The 17,697-nt window shown below is 40.4% G+C and overlaps 1 protein-coding gene across 1 annotated transcript in view; it reads right to left on the reverse strand.

Annotated features, from left to right (window-relative positions):
- Positions 1–2,302: 2,302 nt before the first annotated feature.
- Positions 2,303–17,697, reverse strand: part of AP1G1 (adaptor related protein complex 1 subunit gamma 1) — a 39,997-nt gene continuing 24,602 nt past the window's right edge. The window contains exons 12-23 of the mRNA XM_084294778.1: positions 15,058–15,198; positions 14,383–14,437; positions 12,670–12,792; positions 12,266–12,355; positions 11,628–11,755; positions 10,884–10,988; positions 8,547–8,688; positions 7,956–8,082; positions 7,366–7,461; positions 6,979–7,139; positions 5,932–6,030; positions 2,303–3,600 (exon numbers count right to left, since the gene is read on the reverse strand). Of these exons, the coding sequence (XP_084150904.1) occupies positions 3,499–3,600; positions 5,932–6,030; positions 6,979–7,139; positions 7,366–7,461; positions 7,956–8,082; positions 8,547–8,688; positions 10,884–10,988; positions 11,628–11,755; positions 12,266–12,355; positions 12,670–12,792; positions 14,383–14,437; positions 15,058–15,198 (1,369 nt within the window). The 3' untranslated portion in view covers positions 2,303–3,498. The remainder of the gene's footprint in view (positions 3,601–5,931; positions 6,031–6,978; positions 7,140–7,365; positions 7,462–7,955; positions 8,083–8,546; positions 8,689–10,883; positions 10,989–11,627; positions 11,756–12,265; positions 12,356–12,669; positions 12,793–14,382; positions 14,438–15,057; positions 15,199–17,697) is intronic.

A 17,697-nucleotide genomic window follows, 5' to 3' on the forward strand; every position in this document is an offset into this window, starting at 1 on the left:
AGTCCAGCAACTCCTTCCCTCACAGCCCCCACGTAGAAAATGAACATATAGAAAGCACAACCAGCAGGTCTAAAAAAGCCATCTTTGCTGCTCCATCTTGCAGCCAGTACCAGCCCCAGGGAAAGGACTGGACTGTCACTTTTCCCATCTGTTTCAGCATCTTCTGAGTTAAATACCCAAGGTACTGTATAGGTGGCAGCTCCCTCACTGCTATTGCTTCAAAAAAGTTGTTCAAGGCCATACTTTGTCCCATCAAAAAGCGGACTGAGTTAAATTTTCCCACATCCTCTCTCCCTTCAGGCCCATCACGGCCACTATTCCTTCTGTCCTTTCTTGGCTCAAAATACATTAACTTGAAGAAAAACAAACAAACAAAAAAGACATTCAAATGCTCCCAGCTCTAAAGTCTGTAATGCCAATATTAGTAAGATTAGCCATGAAATCTGTATCTAGCTCCCTTTATATCCCCCTTATATCGAAATAAGGAAACTGTTGACAAGACCTACAAGAACTGTTGCATTCCTCTGGTGGAAAAAGGGCTCGCTGCCCTCAGAGTGCTTTATGAGGCAGTTGAGTACTCTCCAGTAAGAAAGAGCAACAGCACAGAAGTTAAGAGGTGCATCTAGGGTCAAGGAGCAAGCAATGATATCATGTACTGCAGACAGAGAAACCTGTGAAACCTGGCCTTCTTTCTGGGGTATATCAATACTTCCTTCCATCCCTTAGGAAAGGGAAGGAAGAGCGCTCCGAGAACAACAGGAATGTTCAGCTACTATAATGGAGTACTTTATAGCCAAGGGATGTCTTCAAGAAAAATGCCTTTCAGGTACATGCACCACCTCCTAGAGCTTGACTCAGAAATATGACAACATATTCTCCAAAAACACAAGCACTTCTGTGGAAAGGCAGCTGAAGGATACAAGAACTGAGAATTTACCCAAAAAGCTTACCAGAGACCAACAACAAAATCCACCTATTCTAGGGGACAGAAAACAAGTCTAAGAGGGACAAGTTGCTCCCAGTTATGCTGTGACAAACTGGCCAGGTGAGAGACCACTTATGTCCTTCTCTCCATCTAAGCTTCCTGCAGCAGTGCTCTTCTCAGCAAAAAGGAATGGAAATTGAGGTGTACCAACTTTCAGTACAAGTGACCCTTGTACAATTCTGAGAACGGGAGAGCTCATGGGGCTTTCAGAAACTAAGGTAAAGACTTTCTATTAGTTTGCTATCTGGGACATCCTCAGAGCTCACTAGAGCCTACATTGAACACATTCAGCCTTGCACACTCAGGAGTTTGAGCCAGTCAGGTGTTGAACAGTCACAAGTGCAATAAAAGCAGAAGTAAATGCTCATCACCCAGAAAAAGGATATTGATTCAACCATTTTCTACAAGATTGCCTGTTTCGTGATGCTTTAGCTAGAAGCAAAGTACTATCTTTGCACTGATAGCTCAGCCCAAGACTCTGCCACAACCCTCAGTCAATTTTAAGGAAATCATACATCATCCTTGCTAGATTTTATAAACCTATGGTGATGCCTCTTTCAATAGAGCAAAACTCTTTGCTAAACCAAAGGCCCAAACCAGTCTTCCTATTAAGGCAGCAAAAATGCCTTCCAAGAGAAACTAAACTTACTCCATATACCAACAATTAAAGTCAGAGAAACAGTCAGTCCTACATCATGTTACCTACTGTGTTAAAACCAAAACGAACCGAATGACCTTTCTTGGCTTCCCACTACAGATTCAAGGGCAGACTAGGTCTTTAATTTTCCCTAAGTGCACTGTGAATCACTCATCCGATATTTCTGGCAAGGACTGGAACCTAGTGTTATTACTTTTGCAGACACAAAGGGCTGGGTTTAAGCTTGCTGTCAGAGCACTGAATGATCATCATGTTTAAAGCCCTGTAACAGAAAATCAAGCAGATATGCCTGCTATCTGTTTCTTTTAAGAAAGCTTTGTGGTTGGAAGCTGGGGTACCTTCAACTTACTAGCATACTAATGAATGAAGACCTATCATTCCCTCTTCATCCCCTGATTGTGCTGAACACCTGCATAGTTTTGTCACACTGTGCCTTACATCCTATACATTGCCTCCAGTAGAATTCATAGAACTCTTACTCCCTCAACAACAGTTTACACTAGGAAACATAACCAAATACATCTTTCTTTATGCTTAGAAGAGTACTGGACCTCACATCTTTGGTTCCAAGTACTCAAAAAAAAAAAAAAAAAGGCTTTCATTCAAAAAAAAATAAAAAAAGCTAAGTTCCTTTCAGTCTGAACCTGAACTAACACAGATTTCTCTGGAAGGGGAGCAAGGAACCAACTACGAGGATCAATTAAGTAACAAAATGGGAGAAGGTCTCTTTAAACCGCATGGTCTTTATTTCAGTGCCAATGTTACAGATACAACACAAATATCCCAGTCAGAAGTAAATCAAATGGAATCCAGGGGGTCTACAACAGGCTCTGGAAATTAATCTGGGGAGAAGGTCTGGAATAACTGGGAAGAACAACTCTGCAGCATAGTCTCTGATGTGTCTCCCAGCAGGCAATAGGACCTTTGCTCAAAGACTGATCCACAAAATTGAATACATCTTTTCTATCCATAAACCACAACTGATGGGTCAAAAGGCTTTGGAATTAAATGTGGTAGAAAACCAGCTGTTCCTTATATCTCTGCATCTCTCAGACATCACCACACTTTCTGGGGAAGCTAGAGAAGACTGTGAATCTGCATGGTTGCAGCCACTGATGGAAAGAAAGAAAATTCAAGTGTAAGGTCTTCATTTCCAAGTACAGCACCAAAGCAATTTTCTGCTTTCACTGGCACCTCTTTTCCTGCACTGTCCCAGGTTTGCAGATGAAGTCCCAAGGCCTGACTTGCTCTTAGTATGTATCACATAACTAAGAGGTATGTGTAAAAGTAATGCACTGAATAGGCCACAAAAAGCCTCCAGCCCCTTCAGACACGGGATACAAGAAGAACGAGGCAGGTTACCCTAATATCCTCCAAGTCCCCATTCTGAGCCCCAGATGAAAGTGCCTGAAGATAATCCAGCTAGTAACAAAAACACACCATGCCCTCCCCAGGGGAAAAAAAGACAGCAGAAAGAAGGGGCAGCTGTTCACTTGCTGCAGAGACAGAGTTTCCCTGCAAGAAATTCCAGACTTCTCTTCCAACCAGGCTGTGTTTCTGGGGTGGGGGGAGAGGGATGGGAAGGGAGGGAATGTTGCTTCTGGCTGTGAATGCATGTGTGAGGGAGTGCAGAGTAGCCTCCACAAGCCACCAGCCTCATCAGCGGAGGAGAGGAGATTAGTCTTAACAGATATGCTTCAAAGTCAGCAATCACTTCAGGAAAATTCCTCCTCATCAGCAGGTCTCATCTGTTCCCCATGCCCATGGTGCAGTTTGGGGGATTGCCAAGGATCACAACCTTCTTCCCAGAGTTCTTTTGATTGGGTGGGGAGAGAATAAGAATGGTGCCAGAGCCTCACTGCCAAGACTGAGGGGGGAAGTTGTTGACTTCTGCTAGATCCTGCATTGCTGAGCCCTTGTGATTATATGTCAACTTGATCCGCATACGTAGTTGTTGCTACAAGAGAAAAAAAAAAAAATAGGTCTCCATTAAAGGTCAGCAAATCTCCCCAACTCTAGCTCCCCATCCCATATCCCCTATGAAGACAAAACAAAGCCAACAAAAACTTGATGGAAGGATGTGCTGGGTAGGCTATGACACTTCAGATAAATGCTTAATCTAGTAGGATGTTTCTTGTTCACTGTAGTTCTCAGATCAGGCACAAGTTTTCTCAGAAAGACTGTAGCACATCTTCCACCCACATCTATCTCTGCACTGGCCCTGCTCTCACAAACATTGAGGTCCTTAAACACAACAGTAACTGTCTTACAGTCTTAATTAACAAGACAAGAAAGCAAGAGGCAGACCTGGCCTCTGCTGCACTGCACAAGGAGAGGTATCATTCCCCATGCTAGCTGTTCATTCAGAGAAGAAGTGGTCTGGAAACTTCAAGTATTAAATAGGTCAGTAGCACTGGATGAAACAGTCTAAGAAAGACTGCAGAAAGCATCTCTAAGAACATTTCTTCCTGCTGTGGGTAAATGATCGAACAGCTCAGAAGTTGTCTGGCTGTCATCCAGATACTAGGCAGCCTTTAATAAAAGGCCAGAGCTCCAGCCAGGTTCTTTGTTCTCCTCACAACTACAAAAAACAGTTTGCCAAAAACCCTAAAAAGAAAAGCAAGAAGTTGGCTTTTTCTGTCTCTTTTATCCATACCAGACAAAACCTACAGTGAAATATGCAAAAAGAATAGCAGAGAGAGGAAAGGAGGATAAAAACTGTTTCAACCAGCCTCAGGATAAAGGAAACGATCACTAATAAACACCAATTTTATACCAGTATATCAATATAATTAGTATCATTTGTTTTATTTGGTACTGTTCTGGGTAACTGGCCTTTCCGCTGTAGGAGTATAATCATGGTCATCCACCATCTTCACTATTAGTCAGTGCAGCATAATGACTGGCCATTTCAAGGTGAACACACTTTTTTTTTTTTCCTCACAGCACTGAGAAGACGAACAGCTACCTCCTAAATAATAAAACTCGGACTGTTTCCCTCAGAACATTCCAGGTAACTTACACCATCTTGTGGACAGGATTCTTGCAAAGCTAGATATTGCTACTGACTTCAAGTACATAGGACAGTAAGAGATGCACGAATGCCTGACATGGAAGAGTTAGGAAACAGCGCAGAGGGCAGTGAAATACTCGCTTACATCTCTGTATTCTCAAATATAGGAGTTCTGATGTTTCAGCAAAAAAGCATATTTCAAACTTGTGTGGCCCATCTGAGATGGATGTATTGTGACTTTTGTCACTTCAGAGGAAAGCTCTGAAAACCTCCCAAGTTCTGAAAATACCTTTCATGTCATCTCTAGCACTACTGAGATTCAGATACATGGAAATTTGTATCAGATTTATGAGACAGAATAGTTACTCTTGTGCTTTACTATAGGCAGAGGGGAGCACACTGCTACATAAAAATGAGGGGAGACCATGGGAACCATAAAAACTGCACTGGAAGACAGTCATTTCAGTGAAATCTTTGACTCTTTTTTCTTTTTAACATAAACATCAGTCTAGCAGTAATACTTAACATCTAGAGCAGTACATAAGTGTTAAAAAACTGTATACAGCAGGAAGATCTCAAGGGTGTCCCACAAAAGATGATTTTTATAAAAAAAAGCTTTTATTACTTTCTTTCTGATGCCATCTGAATACTTGCAAAGCCTCTTAAGGAGGACCCATGGGCCACACCCCTCCCTCCCAAGTCTGTTTTCTCCCAGTCTTGGAAGCCTCTCTCTGAAGACTGTAGAGCAAATGGAATTATGTTTAATCACAGCTAAAGACCTTCCCCCTCAACCATTTAAAAATATACTCATCACATATTAAATGAGGTCTCCAAAAAAAAAAAAAAAAGACAATTTTTGAAAAAAATTTGTGTCTAACAATTTTTTAGTGTAACGGACTTCATTCAAGAAGTACCTCTGCAGACAGCAAGAAGGAATGTTAAATATATTTGTATGGCAAGATGCTTCCCTTTCAGACTTCGTTTTTACAACACAAACACCAGGTTCTGCTCCTCTAGAGAAACTATCCGGAAACTTGTTTAACAACCACACTGATGCAAAAGACATCCACAAAGTCAAAAGAATAGCAAAGCGCTAAGTCTGTTTTAAAGTATAAGCAAAGAGGTCAAACCTGTGTCCACAGCCTTCTGACTTTTTCATAACCCTAACCAAAATGATTGTCATTGCAACCCTACCTTATCAGAAACGCAGCCTAACCAGACAACTAAATGCACAACTCCATGACAATGTCTTTAACTGTTCTCAGAATCACTCACCTTTTGTGGATTCAGGACTTTAATGACCTGTGTGATGGTCCCCGAGTTAAATGCAGGGATGACACTGCTGCTGGGAGACAGGAGCTGCAGCTGGAATGTCTGAAGAAAGGGCAAAGAGAAAAGTTGATGCTTAATCAAATAAGTCAAGTCAAATAATGAGTTCTTCAATTCCCTATCTGTAAAGAACAAAATGCTGGCCCACCTGCTTTCTACATAAAGAAGATCCAGGTGACATGAATATTAGGGGATGAGGACTTACTGCAGTGTATCAAGATCAACAGTGAAGCACTGTTTCAAACATGGCACTCAAGGAGTAGCTGAGGCTGCTCAGCACATTTCTAACTTCAGGAGGCCCACTCTCTCCCTAATGCCTGCCTACGACAGGAATAAAACTTACCCAAACTGAAGTTAGAACATTATTAATTCCCAGAAGTGAAATTCCCCCAAATGGATGCATTTTCCCAAACTTGGATATTTCAATTACAGCCTGCTTAAATTGTCTGCTCAACTACAAACTAGGCAGTTTTTGTCTCCTGCATTTTGGGCTGTAGCTAAATCCAAGGACAGACATTTCACTGCTTGTAGGAAGATAGTTACTAATTACTATATGGGAACTCGTTTCAACTTTTATAAGCAGCTAAAAGCTTCAAAGAATTGTTTTCATGTATTGATTACTGCAAAGAACGTGGTGTGTTTCTTAGAAACTAAGAATAAAGGGAAATATTAGTTTTGATCTTCTTTTATTGACCCAACAATTTCCTGGGTGTGGTTTATCAATCTTCCTAGAAAATAATGAAAATATAGAAAATATAAAGCATACATAATCTAATCTAACAGAAACCCATATTCCACTCTATTTATAACCCTTAATTTCAGACTAGAAAGGAGATGACCAAATTGAGCACTAGGAGAACCTATAAGCAACTCAGCTTTTAAATTCTTTTTTTTAAACCATGCTGCATGCTTCTGTCTACATGGAAGTAGAGATCAGGAAGTACTTGCAGGTGGCCCTCTACCTGTTGATGTAGTTGCCCTAAGTGGTTCTACCTTTGGTACTGCAGCTTGGAAAACAAAATCTGTCATATCCAGTTCTGTACTGTTGGAGGCCTGTATCGTGATTACAGTGACACTGGGGTTGGTGTTTGACCTCTCAAAGGTGAAGTCAATCTTCAGGCCATTCTTGTTGTATGCAGTAATTGAGGGGATTCCTGCAGAAAAAAAATAACGATCAGGAGACTTGCAGAATTTAGAGACCATTCTCAGCATCACAGAATTCATCTCCATTACACCCAGACACAAACTCTTCTGAAGATTTAACACGCTCCCTCCTGCTCCAGTGTCTTTGTTACACTTCACAATGAAATCTTTTCGTTTCTATCCCTAGCTTCCTCTTCTGCCGTGGAACCTTCAATAAAGTATTTACATGCCCCTAACCTGCAGCAATATCATTGAAGAGAGGCTGTGATGGCAGTCCATCAAGCAGGAATGGAGGCTGTGATATCTGGGGTGCAGGTGCAGGTACCGGAGAACCTACAAGAAATGTTGGAAAAATACTAAGTTTAGCTGTCACAAAATGAAGAGTAATTATTCCTTCTCCAAGTTATCAACTGAGGCATATCATATTTCCATATAGGAGGCTCTACAAATAGCTATTTATGTTGTCATTTGCTCCTTCTCTGCTTATATCCAATGAAGACTGGCTCATCCTGATCTAGCATGCATTCAAACAGAGTAATTTCTCTCATCTTCTTATCCTCTCTGGAAAGGTTCACACCCTTCCCAGGCTGGAATGTTAAAAACAAACAAACACAAAAACACGAGCTCCATCATCTAACCATTAAGAGTCAACCTATGATGTCATTCTCTGATTCCCACCTATATGCAAATATGGATCCTGACAAGAATAATCATGAAGACAGGGACTTAGAGTGATGAACTAACCAGCCTTTGCACCTTCAGCAATCATCCTGACATCCCACCTCAGGACTGGGAATGTAGACTTTCAAGAGATACAGCTTGCTTACCTGTTAGGTTGAGGTCTCCCAGTAGGTCAAGGAGCTCCCCACCAGCAGAGGCTGGCTTGCTTGTAGGTACAGTGGGGATTACAGGTGTTATATCACTTCCCCCCAACAAATCCAACAAATCATTTGCCTAATGAAAAAAATAAAATAGTTATATATCCATCTTTCTGCTACTTTTCCTTACAAATGCGATGGATTCCACTTGTTCTCAGATTAAAGACAAGACCTACTGACTGATCAGAGAGGTTCTTAGTTTGGCTATGTTCCCAAGCCCTGTGAGAGATCTAGCTTCCTTGCTCTTGGGGCCACGGTGATTAGTGAAGGATGGAGTTCATGGACAGTAAGACAGGTTGGGTGATACATATGGCTTTACCCCACTATGCTCTTGCACTCCCCACAATAACCTCTTCCACACATTTGTTCTTGGCACTAGAACCATGAGAACAGAGTTGTGATGAGATTCATCACCAGGCCAGAACTAGCAAAGAGACAGGAACAGGGAAGGAGATGGTCTCAGCTTACTGTTGAAAGAGCAGTGGCTAGTACTGTGGTCTGACAGGCAGTGGAAACTTATCCTAGATCAGTTTCCATTACCTGGCTACCAGGCTGCAATCCAGAAGGTGGAGGTTTGGTTTCCAGTACCGCCGGCTCTGTCTCTCCATTGGTCTGTACAATCTCAGTAGGGCCATTTGTGGTGACTTTCTCCATTACCGGCATTCTCTCAAGCAGGGCTGGCCTGAAAGAAGCTGACATAGTTACACTGTGCCATCTTCCTGGATCCCAATCCAAACACTCAAACATTCAAGAGAAGATATACAGGACAACCTGCCTTTTCTGCTGTCAGGGCACTGTAAGATTAGATGTTATCCTGAGGTGGTTGGAAGTAATTCCTGACATTCTGTGCCACTGTAAACACATTAGCTGTCAGTTGAAAACCAAACAAACCCTCCTGCCTCCTGTTTTCTGCTATCACTAGACACAGTTTTAATTATGGGGCTAGGATAACAAGCCAAAGATTAAAGAACTGAGCAATGGTGGATCAACTACAGACACGGGACATTTCACTCTTCTGTTCTGTATCCAACTGAGTCAAAAGGTCAGCTGATTGACTTACCTTTGCACCAGAGTTAACCACTCAGAATAGGTAAAGCTGGAAAAGCAAACCACCATGCTCTCGTTTAGCCAAGTTCAAGTTTCAAAAGACTTTTAAGTTCAGTCCTCTAGAGCACCCTCCTGAAAGGGTACAGAAACTCAAGAAGAGGCATAGGATCCAGAATCCTGACATCAAAACTAAGTAGCAGCGGAAGTCATACAGGGAAAACTGGTCTATAATACAGGAAAGGCCCTTACCCTTGAGGATCAAGTCACAAAGCCTGCATGAAATGAGTAAGTCCCACTGTCTATTCATTTTTGGGGCTGAAAAAGTGTCCCAGTGCCAATAATCCCAACAATGGGCCAAGTTTTTGACCATGAACAAAGTTTTAACGAGCAGAAACTATTAAACACCGACCTTTACACTGTAATGAACACTAGAATGTGTGTGTGTGTGTGGGGGGGGAACACTAATGCTCTCTTGTAAAACTGAGCAAAGTTCACACATTTTTCTGAAGCACAAAGCTTCCCAAAACTATGAACACCATATTCTGCTATTGCCAGTTGATCTCCAGACATTGTTATCTGCAGTGGTTATCTCAGATCAAAAGCTCTCATATTAGATTTTTTCCTAACACATTCATAATGCCTCATGTGAAGGCATAGGCAGTTCACTAACATGACTCTTCCAAGAGCACAATCTTAGTTGCTGCACAAATCCCATGGGAAGAGATAAGAGGAAATCATATGGATGTTGTATCCTACACACAGAGGATAGAATAGTGCCCATGAAAAAAACTGACTGTGAAAAGCCTTTGAAACAAGGTTTGGAAGCCCCTATAAACTCATGCAATATTTAGCCCAGTGGCACCCATTTTTTCCTCTGTTCTTATCTAGATTTGAGAATGGATACTCTCCATTCTGAAAGCTAACTTCTTCCACCACACTAGAACAACATGGCAGTTCTGATGCTTCCAAATCAGGCAAACAATAAAGATCAGACCTATTTTCAAAATAGCATTTAATCTAAATGGCATCTTATCAAGGATGGATGAACTTAACTCCCAGATCTTCAATCTTATGTTCTTCATGGAATAGCCAGTACAGTGCTCCTATGTATCAACAATAATTTGTCCCACATAGCAGATTAACGACTATTCCGTGAAGAATTACAGCTTTAGTTATTGCAACAGAGTGTTTTTCTGAGACAGCTAAAACCAACCACTTGAGTAAAACTATGATGAATGGGAAACTCTCAATGATAACATACAAGGAAATCAGCATGCCCAAGAATTGTAAAACAAGCATGCTGAGTGGTGTAGAGAAGATTATGACTTTTCAGGCAGAACTTGATATTTTAAACAGACACTACAAGAAAATAGTACATTAAGAAGATGTTCTGAAAAACTGAAAAGCATTTTCAGAACTACCTCAATTTCAGAGCACTGCTTAGGAGGAAAGGTCTATAGATATCTGTATGTTTATTCTAAAGGCACTTTAAAATCAATTTGAACTTAAAGATTGGTATTGCTAGTATGGCAAAAGCTATCTGCAGTCACTCACTTAGATAGCAAATTTAATATTCAACATCTGAAAGTGAACATTAACCAAGTCCAAGCTCAGAGCTGGTCAAACATTTTGGGATGGAAAGAGTGATCTCAAAACAATCTCCCAAGATATGCTATGTTCTTAAAACATTCAATAATCCTACAGAGATCAGGGAGGAATTATAGCTTCTTTATACTCCTACCAGGATCACAAGATAAAGCTCTACATACTACGCAGAAGATCAGAGCAGATTATTAGCCTTTTCAATCACTAAAACTCATCAACACTTACCTCATGTGATCATATTTTTTGAAAAGTGCATTATATTCCACTGCCCGCTGCTGTAGCTCCACATCAATGCTGCTGCCATAAATGGAAACTACCTTCTTAATGCGACTGTGGGGAGAGGCAAAAAAAAAAAAAAACAAAAACAAACACACCACACTATGGAATTTGTAACAGTGAGGAAGGAATTAGCATGTGTCATCCAGAAGACCTTATTTGACACCCTGCTCAACAGCTGTCCTGTATTAGTGATTTGAAACAGTAGTCACTGCTGTTTTCCTGGAGTACCTATGCAACTTCAGTTTTTGAACTGTTGTTGTCCCTCTCCAACGTAGTCAACAGGTAGTTAATACACCACCATAAGAATATCATACCAAAACTGAACAACTCACAGTCAAACCATCAGTAGGAAACAAGGCTATTTCTCTCTCCATCAGGAAAAAAAAATAATAAAAAAAACAACTGGAAAGAACAGTCCACTTAAAGGGCTTTCTTTCACATTAATGAATTTTCAAGCAAGAGTAACATGACTCAAAAGTCCCCACACAGTAGACACATCCACAAACAGATAAAACAGCACAAATTAGTGGAAGTCTTCCAGACTGCAAGCAAAGGAGGACCGTAAAAGCCAGTAAGAAGACTCTTAACCATGGAAGTAGAACATGTCCAAGGAATACTTCTACTGAAGACAACTGATGCCAGCATATGTGCAACAAACCCCTGTGCAGAACAACACCAATAAGAACTCACTTGACAGTGCAGGTGAATCTTGTGGAAAGCTTCATGATGGCAGTGAGAGCATAGCCTCGCGTAACAGATGCAGACATATTAGATATCAGAATGCTTTCTAAAATATCAAGAACTTCATCTTCTGTTACCTGAAAAGGTAGAAAAAAGTTTAGGCTGAGTCAGACAGAAGCTTTGCAGCAAACCTTTCAGAGTATATACTGTAAAAAACTTGTTTCTTGCTTAACAGGTGTTTCCTGTCTCCTCAGTAACTTTGTGAACCCACAGCATATATGCACAATGAATGAAACAGATGCATCCAGATGAATATCTTATACTACAGTTTTAAGATAAAATTCCTGTTCCACATATTGAAAAGAAGATTTATCACCACAATACACAGCTAAATCCCTGGCAGATACTGTGCAAGCTAGATGAGCACCAAAAGTACACTGCTCTGCCCAGTGTATCTATGCTCCTCATAGACAAAGCTGGCTATGCTTATATTGCCCATGCCTGTAGCATGCAAACAAGTTCCCTATCAAGGGTCCATCGTAGACACCACAAATAAGTAACTGTTGCAAGCATTCCCCTCAGATATCAAGCCAGCATCAAGCAGGTCCAGCCTCAGCCATGTACACACTTGCTCTCTCAGGCTATACCTGTATTGGCTCCTCTTCTTCACACTGACCAGACACCAGAAGATCTCCATACTCTCCTATGCACCAGGAGGCCACCTGCACCAGGGGCTGCTGTTGGAAGAAAAATCATACACCTAGATAAATGCATTCTGGTGTAAAGTAAACCACCACCATCTCCCAGAGCAAGCTTAGCCCTCCTTCCAGCTAAAAACAAATTTCCCATAGCATAAGAAACGTGGAATTCTTGTTCAAATTGAATATTCATACGAGAAAAATAGAAGAACAGGAACATTTAGAAGACATGCCTCTTCTGCAGTCCGTCCCTTGGAACTAGACAGCATGATGCTGACTTACCTTGATACGCTTAGTAAATATACTTATTGCAGAATAACAGGTAAACCAAAGTTGCTTGTATTGGGTATTACCTGGGAGTAATCACCAAGGATGGCTTTGTAGAGTCTCTGCACAGTGTAGGCATGCATCTCCACACTATTAGTTATTAGCTGAATCAAGTTGGGGACAGCATCATCACGAACATAACTTCCTGCCTGCAAGAACGTATTCAAGAGGAAAATAGAAGCTGTTAGGTTTCACTATTTGACTTCTCAGTAACAGCCAGCATCAACAGTTATCCTTCACAAAGCCTGATTGCACACAGATAAAAATCCACATCCTCATCCTCAGGTACTTTATGGTTGATTTTGAGCAGGCTCAGCTGGATAAAAGTACAGGACAGTACATTCTCCTAACTCACTCAGCTATAGCTAGAAAAAGACATACTGTAAATATCCTGGAACTGTCTGTTGAGGATAGGATGTGGACATAAGAATCCTGTGCTATTTCTATATGACAGAAGTAACAGAACACACACAAGAAAACGCCTTCCATTTAGCAGACAAGACACTTTGGGAGCAAAAAGCAGTTTTTTCAATCACTTCCTCAAAGCTAGACGCTATACCAAATTAGCACAGGACTCAGGGACTTGTTTATCTCTTCAGTTAGGTGATAGGAATATGGAGATCAGATTGAAAAGCCCACTTCAGGGACAGAAAAGTAACTGAGGCAATGCATAAATCACATAGCTTCGCTGCTGAAGGAGAGATGTACATTGCTCAAAACCTGCCTGTTTAGACAGTACTCTGGAACTGAAAACAAATCGTGCAAAAAGAAGGAAATTAAGTGAGCTCAATTAGGTCAATTAAGTTAAAACCCAGCTAGCAAAACCAGGAGCTGATGACATTGTTCTGTGTTAATTCTCCTAAGTCTGGTAAACCGGATAGGATATTTATTTGTAAGAGTCTGCCTGAGTAGTCTTGTGAATATACCTTTAACTTTATAAATGGTTTCCCAACCAGTCACAGGAAGGAGTCCTCCGAGAGAAAAACTTACAACCAACTTTTAAATGGAAATCAACTCTCCGTTCAGAGCAATCCACATTTCTCAGTTTCAGGATGGCACAACAGCACATTGAGAAGTGAGTCTGGCTGCTGAACTAGTCAAATCTGAACACTCACACTAATGAAGTAAGTCTTTTCCCACTTCTTCACATCAGAGAACACACTGCCTACTCAAGTTACACTCTCTTCCCCTCGTTTGCCAAAATACTACTCCGTTCCACCTCAACTGTGGTGTTTATACAGAAATTCACATAGTAAAAAAGTAACAATCAAACACTAAAGAAAAAAAGCTAGAAAGCTGTTATAGTTCTATTAAAAAGCTTTGATAAACTCAACTTGGAATAATTTCAATAAGTTGTTTCAACTCTCTCTCTTTGCAAGTCACTTAGTGCTGTTTACTCTCTTGAAAGGATTGTGTATTGGAATGACAGCACAAGAATTACCCTGACTTAGAAGCTCATGCACTTACTTTGGTTGATACAAACTCTGCTACACAGTCTTCTTGCACGTTTCAGAAATCATACATTTTCTAAAATCTTAATTCTAAAGATGAAATAGTCATATTTACTTTCTGACTAGCTGCCTTAGGTCACTATTATATAAGTGCACTTCTTTTGCATATTGTAACATTTATTATCTCTCAGCCTTTATAGCTGTCTCCCACTCTGTGATAGCTTCCTACAGAATTCAAGATTTCTTTCTTTTAAAAAAGTCACACAAAAGACAGGCAATTTCACTTACCGTTGTTAAGACTCTCATGATTGTGTCTATGTGCCAGCGTTTGGAAGGAGCATATCTGACAAAATTAGAAAAAGAATCAGAGCAATAACCCCTAGCCTTCAATACCAGCAAGAACCCACAGTTAACACAACCTCCCCTTTTGGTCACCTCCTGGCTTACTGCTTCCTAGAAAAAAAATCACATTCTTTGACTTTCTGTATTAATGCTGACACTGGAAATGCTGAGTAAACATGCAAGTCTGTAGAATATAGCACAGCTGTAACTTGCATACACAATACTTCAAAGCAAAGTCAGGCTGATGATTATAATGGCTCTACGTTAGTAAGATTTTTTCATTTGTACACCTAATTGGGGAAAGTGGGTGTGGAGGTGTGTGGAAGGGTGTCAACATAATGACTTTTCCAAAGAATAGTAGAAATCAATATGCTAGACTGGTTTAATGATATGACAACTGCCCACAAGGGAACATTACCATTCCCTGAAGCACTGGTGTGTTCTGTTCCTCATAGGAGGTAAAAACTAATAAACTACACACAGGTCAGCAAATGGGCAAATGGAGAAGATATGATCAACACATTCTTTTAAGGGGTGGGGAAGGGGATAAATAACACAAAAAATGCTCATAATTCTGAAGAAAAAAAAGACAAAATAATGGCAAGCAAATTAACCCCATACTTTTCTGCTGCAAGAAATATTCCAGATGCACAGTCTGCCTTGAACTCTGGCTCACAGGAATCTAGGAAATACAGCAACTCCTTCATCATTCCGCGAACGTTGTTCCCATTAACAAGAGCAAAACTCAGTTCCATTGCACGCCTACGGCAAGGGACAAAAAACAAAGTATATTCAACCCGGAGAAGTAAACAAATCCAGATACTCAAATGAACTTACCTTTTAATTGAGATAGCAATCTTTATTAATCCTGTGAGAAGAGCCTCCCATATGTACCAGTATTTTCTTGTTCATGGGCAGACAAGAAATACCCACCAGAGAAACCTATAAATGCATGGAGTGGGGCAGGTGGAGTCCCCCTAAGATGTCCTAAAAGGCTAGGAATATTTTTCAACATAGTCCATCAGCACTAAGGTTGATGGTCCAAGTATTTGTAGTTATATACTTGTCATCTCTGACATAATTGCAATGAGAAAGTAATACAAGCTACAATCTTTCTCCAGCTTCGGGGATATTAAACACAGAAGGAACCTTTTTTGTTCTCCATCAATTAGACATTCAAATACATTAGAGCTTATAAGCTTTACTGTATCTTGTCAGATGAACTATATAAGACTTTTAGAACCCCAAATTACCCTGGTGCTCTTTTTGGAATTTTCTTTTCATTCCTTCCCTGCCACAAGTTGACACCGCAATTAAACAGAGTACTGTCTCTTTGATTTTCCTTCAGTTTGTGCTTAACTCCAGTGTTAAGCTTGCCAACCTGCCACTACACTGACACAGCCATTTTTTTTTTCTGATCAGCTAAGATTTTCACAATGTTAATGAATCATCAACACCTTACACCAGGCACAATGGTAGTGGGCATTAGCTACCTGATTTGCTCTCAAAAAATCTGAAACATCTAGCTAGCACTGCTTCTCAGCATCTTCCTATTGTTGCAGAAAGCATGATTTCTACAGTAATGTGACCTGTGAATGCGTTACCTTGTTTTTTATCCAACTAATATCTGGGGACCAAGAGAATATAAACGTCTCTTCATAGAATAGCTCTGGTTGGAAGGGACCTTAACTATCATCTAGTTCCAACCCCCCCGTCACGTGAAGTGATGACACACACTAAATCAGGTTGCCCAGTGCCTCATCCACCTTGTCCTTGTTCTCACCTTCATTACAGCTTATCATCAAGGGTTTTGGCTGTTTGAAAACATTACTGGAATTGTTTTCATTCTTCCAATTCATTCTTAACTCCTTACATGTAACCCAGCTGGGTTGCACATTTTCCACATTAATATTTTATCTTTTCAGTCACATTATAGCATATATGACAATACTGCAGGTGCACAGAAGCAGTTTGCAATCTTAACACCTGGCATTTATCTAAATGCATATTGTTCACATTACAGGTCTCATTTCTGTCACAAAATTCCTAATCATGCAATTTGATCTGATTAAGCAGACAGACAAAAAAGTCTTGACTTAAATGGCAAAGCCATTCTAAACTACACTACATAGACCAAAGATGCACTGCAATGGTTAAAAGATGATGAGAACAGGCCATGCTTCAGATGTCAACCAAAACCAGGTATCATGTCTTTCTCTCAAGTCTCAGAACCTAAAGCTTTCTACTAGGGAACTCTGATATCCAGTCAATATATTGCTTCAATGAGAGCAGTGCATTGTCAGCAGCATGAGTGTCAGCATGGCAACATCACACTCTGCCGATGGATCACTCAAAGGCTTCATCCTCCAATAGCACTCAGACATGAAGCTCTATTGTTTGTGGCACACCTGTGTTTTCCTAAATGGTACCAGTTAAATACTTTTGTGGCCTCACACTGCTCTGGCACCAAACAACAACAGCCTGAGTTTGCCTTTTGAGATAGCATACAATCGTAAAACAAGATTACATGATACCCATAGCAGTTAAAACTAAGCATCAGAAGAAAGACAGTTTCAATTTGTTTCCTATTCTACATATATCTAAGTAAGCAGCGCTGTTAAACATCTAGACCTGATTCAAAGAGGCATAAATTTGAAAAATGCCTTTCAGCATAAGCATGTATAGCATATCTAATCAGTTTGACAAGGTGTAGAGAAGAAGATAAGCAACTCTGAAAGAAACAAAATACATTTATGATGTAACAAGAGGTTAATGAAATTTTGGCCTGCAGCAGAGCTTCCACATGACGCAAAAGGGATGCAGCAGTCCCTATCACTAACTTGCTTTACGCTGCACTGAGCTCAGATGACCAGCTACAGAAAGAGTAATAGAGAAGAGATTACTGGAAAAAAAAAAAAAAAAAAGAAAAAACAATGAAGAAGCTGAAATACTTGATTTAGAAAATTAAGCGCAGTTCTCTACATAGTAGTCTGGCAGAAGTGAGATCAAGTGATTCAAGACTACTACAAATATCTGAGAGAAACAACAGAAAGTTACTATCACAAGTAAAAGGAACATAACTGAAGTAATGAGAGTAAACAGGAAGACGTTTAGACTGAGTATCAGGAAAAAAAAGTCTACTTGTAGTGACATGTATCAGGTTGCAAGCTCTCCCATAGTTCAGAGAAGTAACAACATATCACTATTTAAATGGCACACAAACACCAAGAATGTACAAACAGGACACAGCATATAAGCAAA

This window comes from Netta rufina, assembly GCF_964035555.1.
Source record: "Netta rufina genome assembly, chromosome: 13".
In the NCBI taxonomy this organism is placed as follows: domain Eukaryota; kingdom Metazoa; phylum Chordata; class Aves; order Anseriformes; family Anatidae; genus Netta; species Netta rufina.